Genomic DNA, 13,372 nt, shown 5'->3' on the forward strand with positions numbered 1-13,372 from the left:
GCAGCAGCCAATCGGAGGCGAGCTCCGGCTGAGGAGTGAGTACAGTAATAGTAGGACCTGAAAGCACATGAATATATAAACCAGATGAGGTAATGGATTAGTTGTAGAGTCAGCGGAAGATGATCAAGACATGTTTAATTTCACTATTGAACACTTAATGTGATTAGATTTTTTTCTTCATGTTATTATGATCAATTTTTAATAAAATTTGATTACATTACATTCTAACTGCAGCTAATGCTGACACAATTTGTCACTTTCCTATGGGCTCAGTAAAATGGCAGTGTTGGGCATTTAACACCAAACAATTCATCCTAAATATTTGCAGATAGTGCAGAGAGACTGAAGCTTATTTTAGTAAAAACAGCAAAACAATGCCACGCCCATGCAGCAGCCCGACCTCTGACCAGCACTGCCTTGTAACATCTCCCAGCCGCTTGCCTCCCCTTTAATAAGCACACAGAGCAGCAGCCAGGGCACAGCTGAAACCGAGCAATGCACCAACACCCTTCAAAGATGGCCCGCGAGGCGATTACTGAGGTCTTGTGCTGACATTCTACTACTCAACTGCAGCATGAGGATCCACGTGCCCTGCTGCTTTACTGTGGGAGAAAAACTACGCCCTCCCCACCCCAGCCAGGCACAAACACAGCGCGCAGTGTCACATGGGCTCTGCCGTGGAGATGCTGAGCGCTTGCCTTGGGTGTGGAGGGGGGATGGGGAGAGGCAGCAGCAAGTGTCTGTGTTTATGTCTGAAATAATGTGGGTCTGTGTAAAAAAAAAAAAAAACGCATTGCTCAGTTTTGTTTCTGTATATGGTATTAGACTAAACAGTAATTTAGGTGAGAATATGTGCTGAATGTTGAGTGTTTGGAAGGGGAGGGATCTAAAGCATCACACTGGGGCTGAGGCGGCTTTAAACTTGACCTAGATTCTCCGGGTGACACGCCACATCACATTAGCCCGCTCGGCCAGACCTGGACCCGCCGCAGCTCACTGGCAGCGGCCTGAGTCGACAGGCAGAAAATGGGGGAGCACTCCCCAAAATGGGTCTGTCATGTACCTCTGGGCTCTTCCTCCCCCACCTGACAGTCTCCTGCCAATTCAACCCATCTGACTGGATTTGATTACCTCGTAGCTGCACCTCTATATTGCAGCACCCGGGTAAACATCAGCTAATGTCCCCTTACCCAGATTCTGTCAAATCAAAACAAGCCTACAGGAGGACCGACTCACTGCAGCGATACTTGAGGGGACATCCACTATCAACTGCAACCACACAGGCAGTTAAAAGTGCTCCAACAAAGCCTCCTGCATGAAATCACTGCAGCTGAGATGAACCCAATCAGCCTGAATGAAACGCAACACAGTTTGTCCAGAGAAGCAGATCAGAGAGGAGGATGAAAGTGGGCGCGCCTCATCCACGGCTAAGCCCCTCTTTTTTGGACGGCGACTGATGAAAGTTGGAAACCATGGCAACAGGCACATATACAAGAGTCAGTTAAAAATGCTTTCTCCATTGAAATCGAGCTCTATGAGGCTCGAAGCGCCGCTCCTCAGTCACACCAGTACAACACTTCACACCATCACACAGAGAAATGCTGACAGCAAGAACTGATTTTAATTTCAGATCAACACATTTTGAACCAATCAAAAGGCTGCTTCTACAATACCATCAGATTTTGTTTCTCCTCTGCATCAGCTGAACATGTGCCTCAGAAGGAAGCCGTCCCCACCCTGCCCTTGAGAGTCCTATGACTCCTCTCTAGGATGTGTAAAGAAATCATTATGTGGGGTACACTGGCTCATAGTCATCGGCCTATGCAGCCACCTCCGAACCCCAGGTGCACACAGATCTCACTCCTCCTTCTAAAACAGCCCCAAACCATCATTACTTGACTCACTTTCTGAATGACTGTGACTCACCAGTGTCACTTAGATCTCATGCATTAAACTTAACACTCCAGAGCATTCAAGGGGAGGCTCATCATTGTTAAGGCAGAAAAACTCCTGACATAAATCAAAGTAATACAGTGAAGCATCACCTTAAATACTTTTCCTGCACAGTATTAACCTAACAGGATTCTGGGTGGGGCACAGTGGAGGTTTTGGAGGGATGATGAGTGTCAGATTGAAGGGTAAGAGAATTTTCTTTCAGCATGAGTGGAGTGCCATCTGGAGGAGGATTAGTTAGCAAGACCACTCCCAACCTTACACAGCAGCTTTAGGGATGCTTATGCTGACAACACTTATGAGCTGTTGCTATAAATCTGTCATTTGCAAAAAGTCTTTGCAGAAGATAACTGTGGATTTCTGACCCTGGTAACATGTCAGGTTTTTATGGGATGTGGCTCAGCATTGATGACTGATCCAACAGCGCCATCCAGTGTTAAACTGAAGGCATGTCAGGAGATGTGAGTGAGCAATACAGTAGATGAAATGCATAGAATTCAAATGACATTTTCTACACAAAAAAGTTAATTCCATGCTACATATTAATCTGCCTGACATGGAGGCTGCAAAGGACAAAGGACATTCTCCACACCGGAGAGTCACATGGTGTCAGCTCTCCACTGGCATAAATTATAGATACACAAGCAGATGCTGGGTGGCTGTAGCCGACAACAAGCCACTGTGTTCGGCATCCACTCGTACATATAATCTCAAATGCAGAAGGTGGGGTTCAAAGGAGTCTTCCAAATGCTGAGTAAAGAGGAAACTAGGTGACATTTCCATACAATATAAGGGTCAATTTGTCAAATAGGCCAAGACTACTAATTTTTATTTTAATTGCTGACTATATTTTCTGATAGGGTAAATAAAGTTACACAAGGTAGTGAGTTGATGTATTTATTATATTTTCTCTGCACAACCCCTCACCTACACAGGTGTAACACTACTGGGCTCTACCAGCTGGGGGCAGTATTGATCCAGTTATCATCCTTCGCAACAGCACAGCCAAGAGAAGCTTCACCTCAGGCTACTGTTCAACACCTCCCCCCGCTCATCCATCTAATACATCCTGTATATGTCCACACAAAACTCAACAACACTCTCCATTTGTAATGCAGCATGCATTACACTGTCTCAGGGCTGTGCACTGCCTGCAGACTAAAATAGCTAGCCTTTCAGGCTATTTTAATGAATGGATTTGAGTCTTACTAGGGCACCGCCAGCAGCTTTACATTAGCATACACACACACACACACACACACCACAGAGCTCTCATGGGGATATGCCAACTTAGGGATCCCACTGTAACAAACCACATGAGGTTTAGCTGTCAAGGCACGGTGCAGGATTCCAGCACCGCAGAGCACCAAAGCAAATGTGTCATTGTGACAAGCTCCAAAGAGACAACGAAGAAAGTACAACAGGGGTGGGCAGACATGCAGGCAAGGTAGAAGTCATAAAGGAATTTTTTTTTTTTTTTTGCTGCAAAGGGAAACGTAAGTAAATCACCATCTTAGAAAAAATAAAATCTACACATTGCTAAAATATTCTACATAACAAGTAGGTCAACTGAGACTAAAACCACTGAAGGTCAACAACGTAACCATCAAACTAAATTAAAACATCAAATCTGAGTCTTATGTCAGAGGCTGTCATACGAGCAGTGACCTTGCGGCCAGCCTTTATTTAAACACACTAGCCATGGTGGGGAAATGGAAAGCACCTACATTACTCAGCTCCTTCTTATGGTCCACAATGCACTTCATTTCCTGAGAGAGCACTACACATACACCCACAGCACAGCACATAAACGCTATTGTAGTTGCACCAGAGGCAGACTTGCAAGTCTGCATAACTACAAACTCCAACAGTAAGTTTTTGCTCATGTGTACACTCCAATTAGAAACAGCAATGACTGCAAATAAAGTTGTAAGCTGTCATTTCATTAACCCTCGTCATAACATGAGCTCAGAGTTCTTCTTGTACCCGAGATTAAACTAAAGATTTTCACAAGCTGACAGTGCTCAAATGGAATTTCTCAATTTTGATTAGTTTTTAAAGTGAAAGTGTTATTCTTTGTTAAATTCGGAAGGCAGGAGCTGAAAAGACACAGGAAGGTCATCATTTGATTATACACAGGCTAAGGAACATTGTCCATAGAAAGCAACATAATGTTACATGCAGTCTGAAGCTGGTACCGTCCTAGTTACAATGTTTTACCTAAAATGTAACTTGGCTCCATTTTTCTAGTCCGTACTTTTACATGCGTCAAATGTATACGAGGTGCATAATCAACACACAATTCAAACAGATCTGCAATAAACAGCAAGGTAATTGAGTCAACAGTTCTATGATTTCTTTCCCTCCCACCTACACTCAGCCAACATCAGTATGGAAAACACCACCGGTGGAAAAAGGCAAAGTAACTGACTCAGATGTCATGTAGAGTGAGCGCCATGACCTAACTTGCTTTAAAACAACGGGAGAAATGTCTGTTACTCTCAATAACCTGTTTTTCCAGGCACTGCGGTCAATTCAAATTAGGATCAGATATGACTTTTGTCCTGGACTTGGGTAGAAATAGATATGAACAAATATCAACGTGCAGATATTAATCTGATGCGTATGAAAACAGCAGCCAAACTTTGCATTGATACATATAATGTAGACATGCAGCTTATGGACTTAGACAAGGGGAATTAAAGCAAACAGTAGGTTTGCATTTTTTTTAAACAATACTCACACACTATATGTGTTAGAGATACTGGTGGTAAGAGTTTTGTGACTATACAGGCTATAAAGAGTTCCCTTCCTAATGTCATCCCAGTATAAGAGATGGGAGATAATTTCCACTGTCTAATGCATGGATATGGCTAAAAATGCATTCTTAAGTTCAAGCACAGCCAATACCTTGACTTCGTCAGTGTGAACCAAACATATTAAGTATGTAACATCCAAAGATCTAGTTGTTTTTTTTATTTATGAAAATATGTTGTATTACATTATAAACAACACTGAATATATTGATAACTGACTTCTAGAAGTCCAAACTGCCTTTAGCTGAAATGTGAAATTCATTTTTGCACAGAACAAGGACGGAAGATTTTGGTCCCCATCACTTACACTGTTGAACCAATGTACAGTTAGTCGATTAACTGATACGTCGTGCTACAGAAAATTCATCAGCAGCTACTTTAATATTCAGTTAATTGTTCCAAGTATTTGGCAAACAAACAATGAAGCTTCCCAGTTGAGAGCTTTATTCATTTTTCTGTTGTAGTGGATCCAATTTCTTCAGGTTTTTGACTGTTGTTGGGAATTTGTCCTCAATTTCTTAACATTAAGCCAACCCAGCAATAAATTGATACAATAACCTGCAGATTCCCCTCTAATGAAAATAATAGTTGTAGTGGTAAACCAATCCTTTAAAGCTTTTCCCAGGCTACAGGTTCTATTTTGTATGAGGACTTACCAGCAGTGGAGGTGTGTGGCTGTCAGTCAGGAGCAGGGAGGCCCGTCCTGGTAGATGGCCCCAGGTCACTGTCCTCCAGCAGGTCAGCCTCTGAAACAAACACCAACAAACTTGACTCTCTAAGCAAATGCCAGCAGCTAAAGCTAAGCTGTGGCATCATTCAACAAAATGCAACCCAGCACACAAGTTGTGAAATCTTACAGAATACCTTGTCCGTGCACTGGTTTGCCCCTCAAGACTGCACATTATCTCCTTTCACTTTTAAGCAAGGTGCCAACACCAGAAATTACAGAAAAAGGGAAATACAACAATACTTGAGACGTTCAAGGCATCGTGCGGAGGATGCAGTAGCAGGGCAGTTCTTATGATCCACTGTACCTTTCTTGTGAAATGTGGGCTAATTTCAGTTTTTAAAAAACATGGAACAATCACATGTGCAAAACAAACACACACAACTTCCTATTGTGCAACACTTCCTCTGATTCACTTCAGGTTTTGTATAAAAGGTCCGTGCTTCCTCTTGTGAGAGCTCAATGACGTAATCCAACTCATGTTTATGACTCTTCATTTAAAAGACAACCGACTCAAACTGCCAACTAAAGAGTGAAAACTTATCAATTTGTGATGAACACATTCAGCCTAAAACACACATGTGAAAGGCTCTGACCTAGTTTCAGCCCAAAGTAAGGCAACAACAATTGCGGTTTCGGTAAACCACAAGTTGTGCAGCCCTGATTGACAGTACAAGCTCATTAGACAGAGACCATTAGGACTGAGGCACTTCTCCTTTCGCCAGCGGCAGTGTTGGTCATGCACAAATGTCAGACCTTGAAACTTAAGACCCACAATAACAATGAGAGCTGTGGGGAGAAAACACAATTAAATACAACACTGTGAAAAGGGGCAAACTACAAAAATAAAAGCAATAAGTAGAGTAGATTCTGAAATAAAATAGAAGCATCCTTGTGAACCTGAAAAATGATAGTGTGACAGCCCCTTTTCTTAACCCTCCTACAGAGGATTTTATTCCTGCAAACTGACCGCGACTCGCTCTTAATCCAGTAGAGCTGACATGTCACAGGGGACAGTCTGGGTGCCAGGCTGTTACAGGAGCCAGCTACGCATCACGGCTACAGCTGGGGGCCACAACATATGGGCAATCAGTGCTTGAATGAGCACACAAGCTTATAGAGGTTGGCCTTAAATCTACACTGTGGAAAAGCACATTAGGATTTCACAATGATTTTCCTGCTTCGTGGATTTATGAAGCCTCAACAGTAAAACAGACTTGGTTTGTTTCTCTGTGAAATTACCTCAACAAGTGCAGCCAGGGGTATTACAGCAATGAAGTCTGGAGCGTTAAAACAACAAGTTACATGTCTTGCACCAGTGATTGATGCAATTCAAACTGAAAAAGTTGCAATGTTGAAAAACACTGAGCAGCTGTTCACAAATTTAAAAGTGAATCATTTAAAAGTGTCAATACTATACCAGTGTTTTGGTACCGATTCCTAATCAGTCTTTTTTCCTTTCTAAAACCACTATTTTGAGGAATTTGGAAGATAATAATATACAAAGACAAACTTTTCAAATGTTGCCTGAATACAAGCAGAAAGAACTGACGAACCAGTGAGCAAGCATTCAATGCCAGCTTTTGGTATTTTACAAGAGTCTACCACCATTAGGAACAGCCGAACCTCGGCTAAATGCTAATGCCAGTGTTCTAGCATGCTAATGTTAAGCAGGTAGAGTATAATGCTCACCAGCTTAGTTTTGACCATCCACTGTACAAAACGTGGACACCATTTCAGCTCCCAGAAGCGACACCACTGCGAGTCGAGTCGCTCGCCCCCTGGTGGTTGGCTGCAGTAAGCCTTGCACTCTATGTTAGTGGATGGGACATGAGCCAAACTAAAAACTCAAAGTACAAAGTAAATAGATTTTTCCCAGAGGTGACTTCTGTTGTTTCTGGTTCCAATTTTTATTTGGATGTTATGATTATGGAATAATCTGTTGATTATTTACCACTAGAGCAAACATCACTTCATAAAACGTGTTTGTGTGACACATGGCAGGATGACACATTTTCGTACTAGACAAGCATTAATGTGCAGGCAGTTGCTGTTAAAAGTATGTGAGTGTTTGATGCTGCGAGGGGTGTGAGAATGAAGGTTTGGTGCGGAGGCAGCACAGAAACGGTTTTGTGCAAAATCTGAATCTCTACCCTGCTGATTCGCCATCTGTGGCACACGGCCCCCCTCCCCCCCACTCTGTGCGTCCGCTGAGGTGTAGGCGGCCACATGAGGATGTCCTGTGTGCTTGGTAACAGTACAGTAAGCTTAATTTCTGTCTATTGGCTGCAGCAATAAAATGTAGTTCAATGTGACCAAGTGACTAGATTTGTTAACAATAGTAGGACAGTTAAATAATTGGTCTGCTTCAAAGATCCTGCAGGTTTTCTCTGTGCATGTGTGAAAGTTATGGGAGTGGAGGCGCATAAACCCACAGCTTTTTCCCTTTGAGTGTCCTGTGTTATTTATAGCTTCATGTTGAGAGATTCAGTGTAAAGTCTGCTTAGATTTTTTATTTTTTTTTGCTGCATTTATTCTAAACATGCTGCTGCATCCTGCTGGAGGTCCGTGGATGCCCTGCCTGCTTGTTCCTCACTACATGCATACTTGGAACTTCAGATGAGGCAGCTTCTAATGACGGAAATGAGAGGGTTGAAAGGAATGCTCAAGACTACCAGCTCTGCAGATCAGAAACTGGCACACACGCTGACTCACACACACCCCAAACGCATACTACACAAGCCAGCAATTCTACCGCAGGGCCTCCAAGGCTCCAAACATCTTACTCCGCTCATGTATTAAAGTAATAAGCCTGTTTGTGGACTGGACAGCTAAGAGGATGCAAAAGCATCTGATGCTTCCACATATAGGTTTTAAAGCAAGCTGTAGCCTTGTAGATTGTACTGATTAAACTAAAAATCAAGACATTGTTGGTGATATCCACTCTAACAATTTAGCTGTGTCCAGAAACAGGCAGGCAGGCTCCAATGAGGCTACAGTCAGCCTTTGGTGGTGAATGACACAAATACGTCATCATTTCAACTAGGATCTGCTTGTGGACAAGAGCAGGCATGCAGCAGTGATGGGAAAATGAGAATTAGCTGAGATTACTCTTAGCACAGAGAGGTCTATGACAAACGGCACTATTTCCACAACAGTAAACGAAGTATTTCCCTGGTCTTGACAATAAGTAAACACTGTAACATGAGCTCCTTTAAAACAACAAGAGACAGCATTATAGAGACTGAATGGTGCTGAAGTCACCGTCTCGTCTGCATTGACCCATGTCATGACAAAGCAAAACACTGGCCAAATCAGTTCGAGGACCTTAATGCAAATAACTCCACAAACAGCATTGTTCCATAGAAACGGATCGATACGCCTCAGGCAGCAGCATGTGACCAAGCACGCACCCTGCAGTATGATGAAAACAGCCCTGCAAAAACCCATCAGTCTTAAAATATAGTCGGGATGCCCTGTAGCTGATCTTAGGAAAAGCATTAAAGTCTTTGCGGCCAACAAAATAAACACACACTGGTTGTCTAAAATATCACAACACTGAAGTCAAACCACAGAGCGTTGCATTAGCTGAACATGTTGCAGTAGTGAGTCAGCTAGACAAGACGTTCGGCGTGTGGATCCACTAGCCGCCACAAATACAATTAATAGTCTGACTGTCAGTAGCAGACTACAGTGAAGCTCTTATTGGGGTATAACTGTAGTAACCCAAACTGAAGCCAGTTGTCCAGTGATGCCGGGCATAGCCAAGGGAGTGGGCTGCAGAGAGGGGTCTGGGCTCCTCTGGGGCTTTGGGACAGTCCTGTGAAGTAGCAGGTTTTTCCACTGCAAGCTGCCCTAATTTTAGAATATGTAAAAAAATATATATATATTGAGATCAGAGATTTTACTCTCAAATCTGTTTTTCAGTAGGGATTCAATAAGCACATTTAGAACTGGATTCAGAGTAAAATAAAAAGCTGTTGAACATCAGCCTTACATTTTAGGAGAACAAGACCATTAAGTCCTTGTTCTAATGTGGCTCTGTTTGCAGGACTGGGTAGCCCTGCCCTAAATATACTTGAAAGGACTACTGGAAAATGATTAATAATTAAAATAACCATATTACACTGACTGTGTTCATTTACCCTCACGTGATGAACCCCAGATACAGTACCTATAGTTGTCCAAAAACTTCCCTTAAGGGATTCCAGGGTTCAGTAGCTCCCTGAAAACATCCCAGCTGATCAAAACGTGAGGTCACTGTTCCTATTGTTATTTAATGACAACAAAACTCTCCAAGACTAAGAGTCAAAAGCTATACGAAACCATTTCCTTTTCTGGGGGGCTTCTTTGTTTTGCATGGCAATGCTGCTGCACAATATCAAATCAATGTTTAAACTCCTGCACGTTACTTCCTGACTGCACAAAATTTCACTTTCCAGTGACAAGCAGCCTTTCCCCTCACTTCTGCAATCTTTGTACATGCTGCTGAAACTCTTCCCACACAGTACTAAAGAATTATTAGCTCCAGACCAAGTGAGTTTTGACCTCCTTCAGAAGTCAGTTCATCTATTATCCCATCTGTTCACACCACTGCAGACAGGGCATGGCAAACAGCACAAGTCGTACCATGTCTTGGAGTCCTACGACTGCAGAGGAACTCGAGTATTTATCATGTTTTTTCTTGTCCGCATTCACACATCCATGAACTAAACCCATGACTGCAGAAATGTGTCCATCCATTAGAAAATATAGACATGAGGTGTGGCACATGTAAGGAAAACAAAATAACCTGGAGACATGTTTTATTTCCTCACCAGTTAAACTTGGTTAACCACCACAAACGGCTCACGCCGTTTTGCGCTGGCTTGCAGTAATGCGAGGATGAATGACACCCAACAAGACAGTAACTCTTCACCACACGCCTCCTTTTAAGAGCCACGCCTAAAGAGCTGCTTTACGTTGTTGGTGACACAAGTAGGAAAAACATCCAAATTCTGGCAAGTGGAGAAAAAAAAAAAGACTGTTTCCATCTTAAAAGTAGCAGGGGGTCACAGTGTGTCAGGCACTGAGTTACACCTCTGCAGCTTCCCTGGCCTAAGTGTTGCAGACAAGGTCTGATTTGCACAGAAACCATGAGACCGTGGAGACAAATTCAAGTAGATGTTGCATCAAAACCACAACTGAGAAGCACTTGCCTAACATACAATCAGAGTTAGCTTACTGGGTGTTTCAATTCAACTTTCTGGGCCTGTGCACAGACTGGGCAGAAAGGAAACTACACATTTTCTGTGGTTCTATAGGGAACTGATGTAAAAGACAAAACTGTGCTGATCCCAGCAGTGAGCAGAGTAGATTTAAATAAACTGATTTTCTCAAGTACAACTTTAGATACTTGCACCCAAATATGTCTATTCTGTAACTTTATATTATATGTGAAAGGGAAATGATGCACCTTTGCTCCTTAACATTTATTTCACAACTGGAGGTACTTCACACTACATTTTAGAGGTAAATCTTATACTCTTTACTGCACTACATTTACTTGATAATTTTAGTTACTGTTCAGAATCAGGTGAATAAAGCAAAGTACAATATGATATTAATGCAGGAGTAATTATATAATATGCATTATTCTGAAAACAATCTTCAAGTAATTTTTAGTCTTACATTTTGCTGAGAATACTTTTGTACCCAAGCAACATACTGACAACTTAAAGAGTTCTTCTACCACTAGAAACATTACATTTCTGCTTCATCCTAGTGCATCAACAACAATAAAACCATAGTTTTTGCTCTTAATATCTTGCCCTTTTACTAATGTAAGACTTTGAATTCAGGACTTTTGCATGTCAGAGTATTTTCCATTATGGTACTACTCCGCTTACTAGATGATCTGAACACTCGCCACAGGCTGAGAGTTTGGAAACCTACAGCCAAATGTTTTATGATGCTCTGTTGAGAATGAAAATAACCAAAAGATAAAGCAGCTATGAGCACATCCCAGTTGTCAGAGTGTGCATTTCCTTTAATGCAGCTTTAATGATCATCCACTCCCTGACAGCCAGCAGTCCTATTCCAGGACATAGTTTGTCTGAAACAGTGCTAATGACCATGAGGCCAAACACATCTGATAACCTGAATGTAGTATATATGGGTCAATGATGTAACATTCAATGCCTCTGGATAAATAAAGGAAAAGTCAAGCTTGAGGTGTAGCTTTGAGAAAGCTACCGTTGATCTGAGAAGAGGAAGTTAACGGTGCATCGAGGATGTAGTCAAAGAAATTCTGTTGTCTCACTACTGAACAGTACAGCAACTTAAAAAGAGTAACGAATTTCATTTCGCCAGATACGCTTATGATTTGCTTTTAGTTTTGCCTTCCAGTAACGCTCAAAACAAGCGTCAGTGAACGGCAAAGGGTGGAGAGTAACGGACAACAGCGGCGGCTAGTTAAGAAGGCATTCGAAAGCGATATAAACAAAGCGGTAATAAAATTAGTGATTTTCTGTCTTTTACCTTGATGCTTGGAGAAAAACAGAGTCGACGGCTGCTGGAGAGCACGCTAGAAGGCAGCGGTGTCGGCTGGCAGAAGAAAAGCGATGTGCGGTTGCCGTTTCCGGGTTAGTTAAGGAGCGTCATCGCGGCCGTCAAACGTTCACCTCTGAGCGCGCAGGCGGAACTTAAACCCCCCACTCCCTTGACTGGCGATATCCCCGCCCGGTCCGTGGAGACCCGCTGCATTGGTGCAACTTTGACTTAAATCGGACTGACCACCGCTGCTGCTGCTGCTTTAACTAGGATCTCTACCCACTGGAAGCCGTATGGACACACCGTCCTTGAAGCAGGCGCCCACTACCGAAGTGTCCCTCCGGAGGAAGTTAACGTATAATGATACCAGGGGGCGCTGTTGTGTTATTTGACCCTCTATTTGACCCCAGAATCCTTACCTGATAAGACACTGGTACAGGAAGTCAGAAACACTTGCGTCCCGTTAGATCTGATCCCGCAGACATGAACAGACAATTTCACCAACCTGAAAATGTCTTTATATTCTACGGAAGAGTATTAGGGCCACTGCATAATTTTTTTTTAATTCTGACTTTAAACTCAGAAGTATGGGTACCTGTAGGGATCCAAGTTCAGTGAGTGCCTTTGAGTCATGCTGGAGAGGAGCTACGTGCTGAATCCGACATTTTCTGGGCAGCACGTAGCTCCTCTCCAGCATGACTCAAAGGCACTCACTGAACTTGGATCCCTACAGGTACCCATACTTCTGAGTTTAAAGTCAGAATTCTGAGATTAAAGTCAGAATTCTGAGAATAAAGTCAGAATTAAAAAAAAAATTATGCAGTGGCCCTAATACTCTTCCGTAATATTCTAATGCTCCTGCAATGACAAGTTTTGTCTCATTTAATAACATCTGCATCACAAACCAGGGGACTTCTAATGTGAAGTGTATTGTACCTACCATTAGTGATTATATGGCTCTTTCTTCACTTTCTAGGTTTCCTATTTAACCAAGACAAGAACCCCGATAAACAATCAAGTTTCTTTACTGTACCATTAAAAACATAGGCTATTGCTAGTCATTTTCCTTGTGTGTGTTTTTTTATTTTTATTTTTTTACATTTTATGGTCATGTCTTTTAGAGCAAGCCAGGCCCACTACACCTGCTTTAAGACTGCCATCACACTGGGTGGTAGATTTTAAAGGATAACTGATAACCTTTTGTTACAAGCTGTTTCTCATATCAAAATTACCATTGTCAGTTTTCCCTAAAGCCGGATAACGCCAGCTAATCATCATCAGCACACCTGTCTTCAATGATGTGTCCTGGCCATGTGCGGCTTATAAAGGTGGTGCAAAGCTCGAG

General features: G+C 42.4%; 1 protein-coding gene across 2 annotated transcripts in view; it reads right to left on the reverse strand.

Moving 5' to 3' along the window:
• Positions 1-13,112, reverse strand: part of fam49bb (family with sequence similarity 49 member Bb) — a 24,750-nt gene extending 11,638 nt beyond the window's left edge. The window contains exons 1-2 of one of the 2 annotated variants that reach the window (XM_020619792.1): positions 12,968-13,112; positions 5,426-5,515 (exon numbers count right to left, since the gene is read on the reverse strand). In XM_020619792.1, the coding sequence (XP_020475448.1) occupies positions 5,426-5,515; positions 12,968-12,970 (93 nt within the window). In that variant the 5' untranslated portion in view covers positions 12,971-13,112. Of the gene's footprint in view, positions 1-5,425; positions 5,516-12,015; positions 12,338-12,967 lie in introns of those variants that run through there. The other variant, XM_020619793.1, reaches the window with a different exon arrangement.
• Positions 13,113-13,372: the final 260 nt, after the last annotated feature.

The sequence above is a fragment of the Monopterus albus genome, unplaced genomic scaffold, assembly GCF_001952655.1.
Source record: "Monopterus albus unplaced genomic scaffold, M_albus_1.0 scaffold226.1, whole genome shotgun sequence".
In the NCBI taxonomy this organism is placed as follows: Eukaryota; Metazoa; Chordata; class Actinopteri; order Synbranchiformes; family Synbranchidae; genus Monopterus; species Monopterus albus.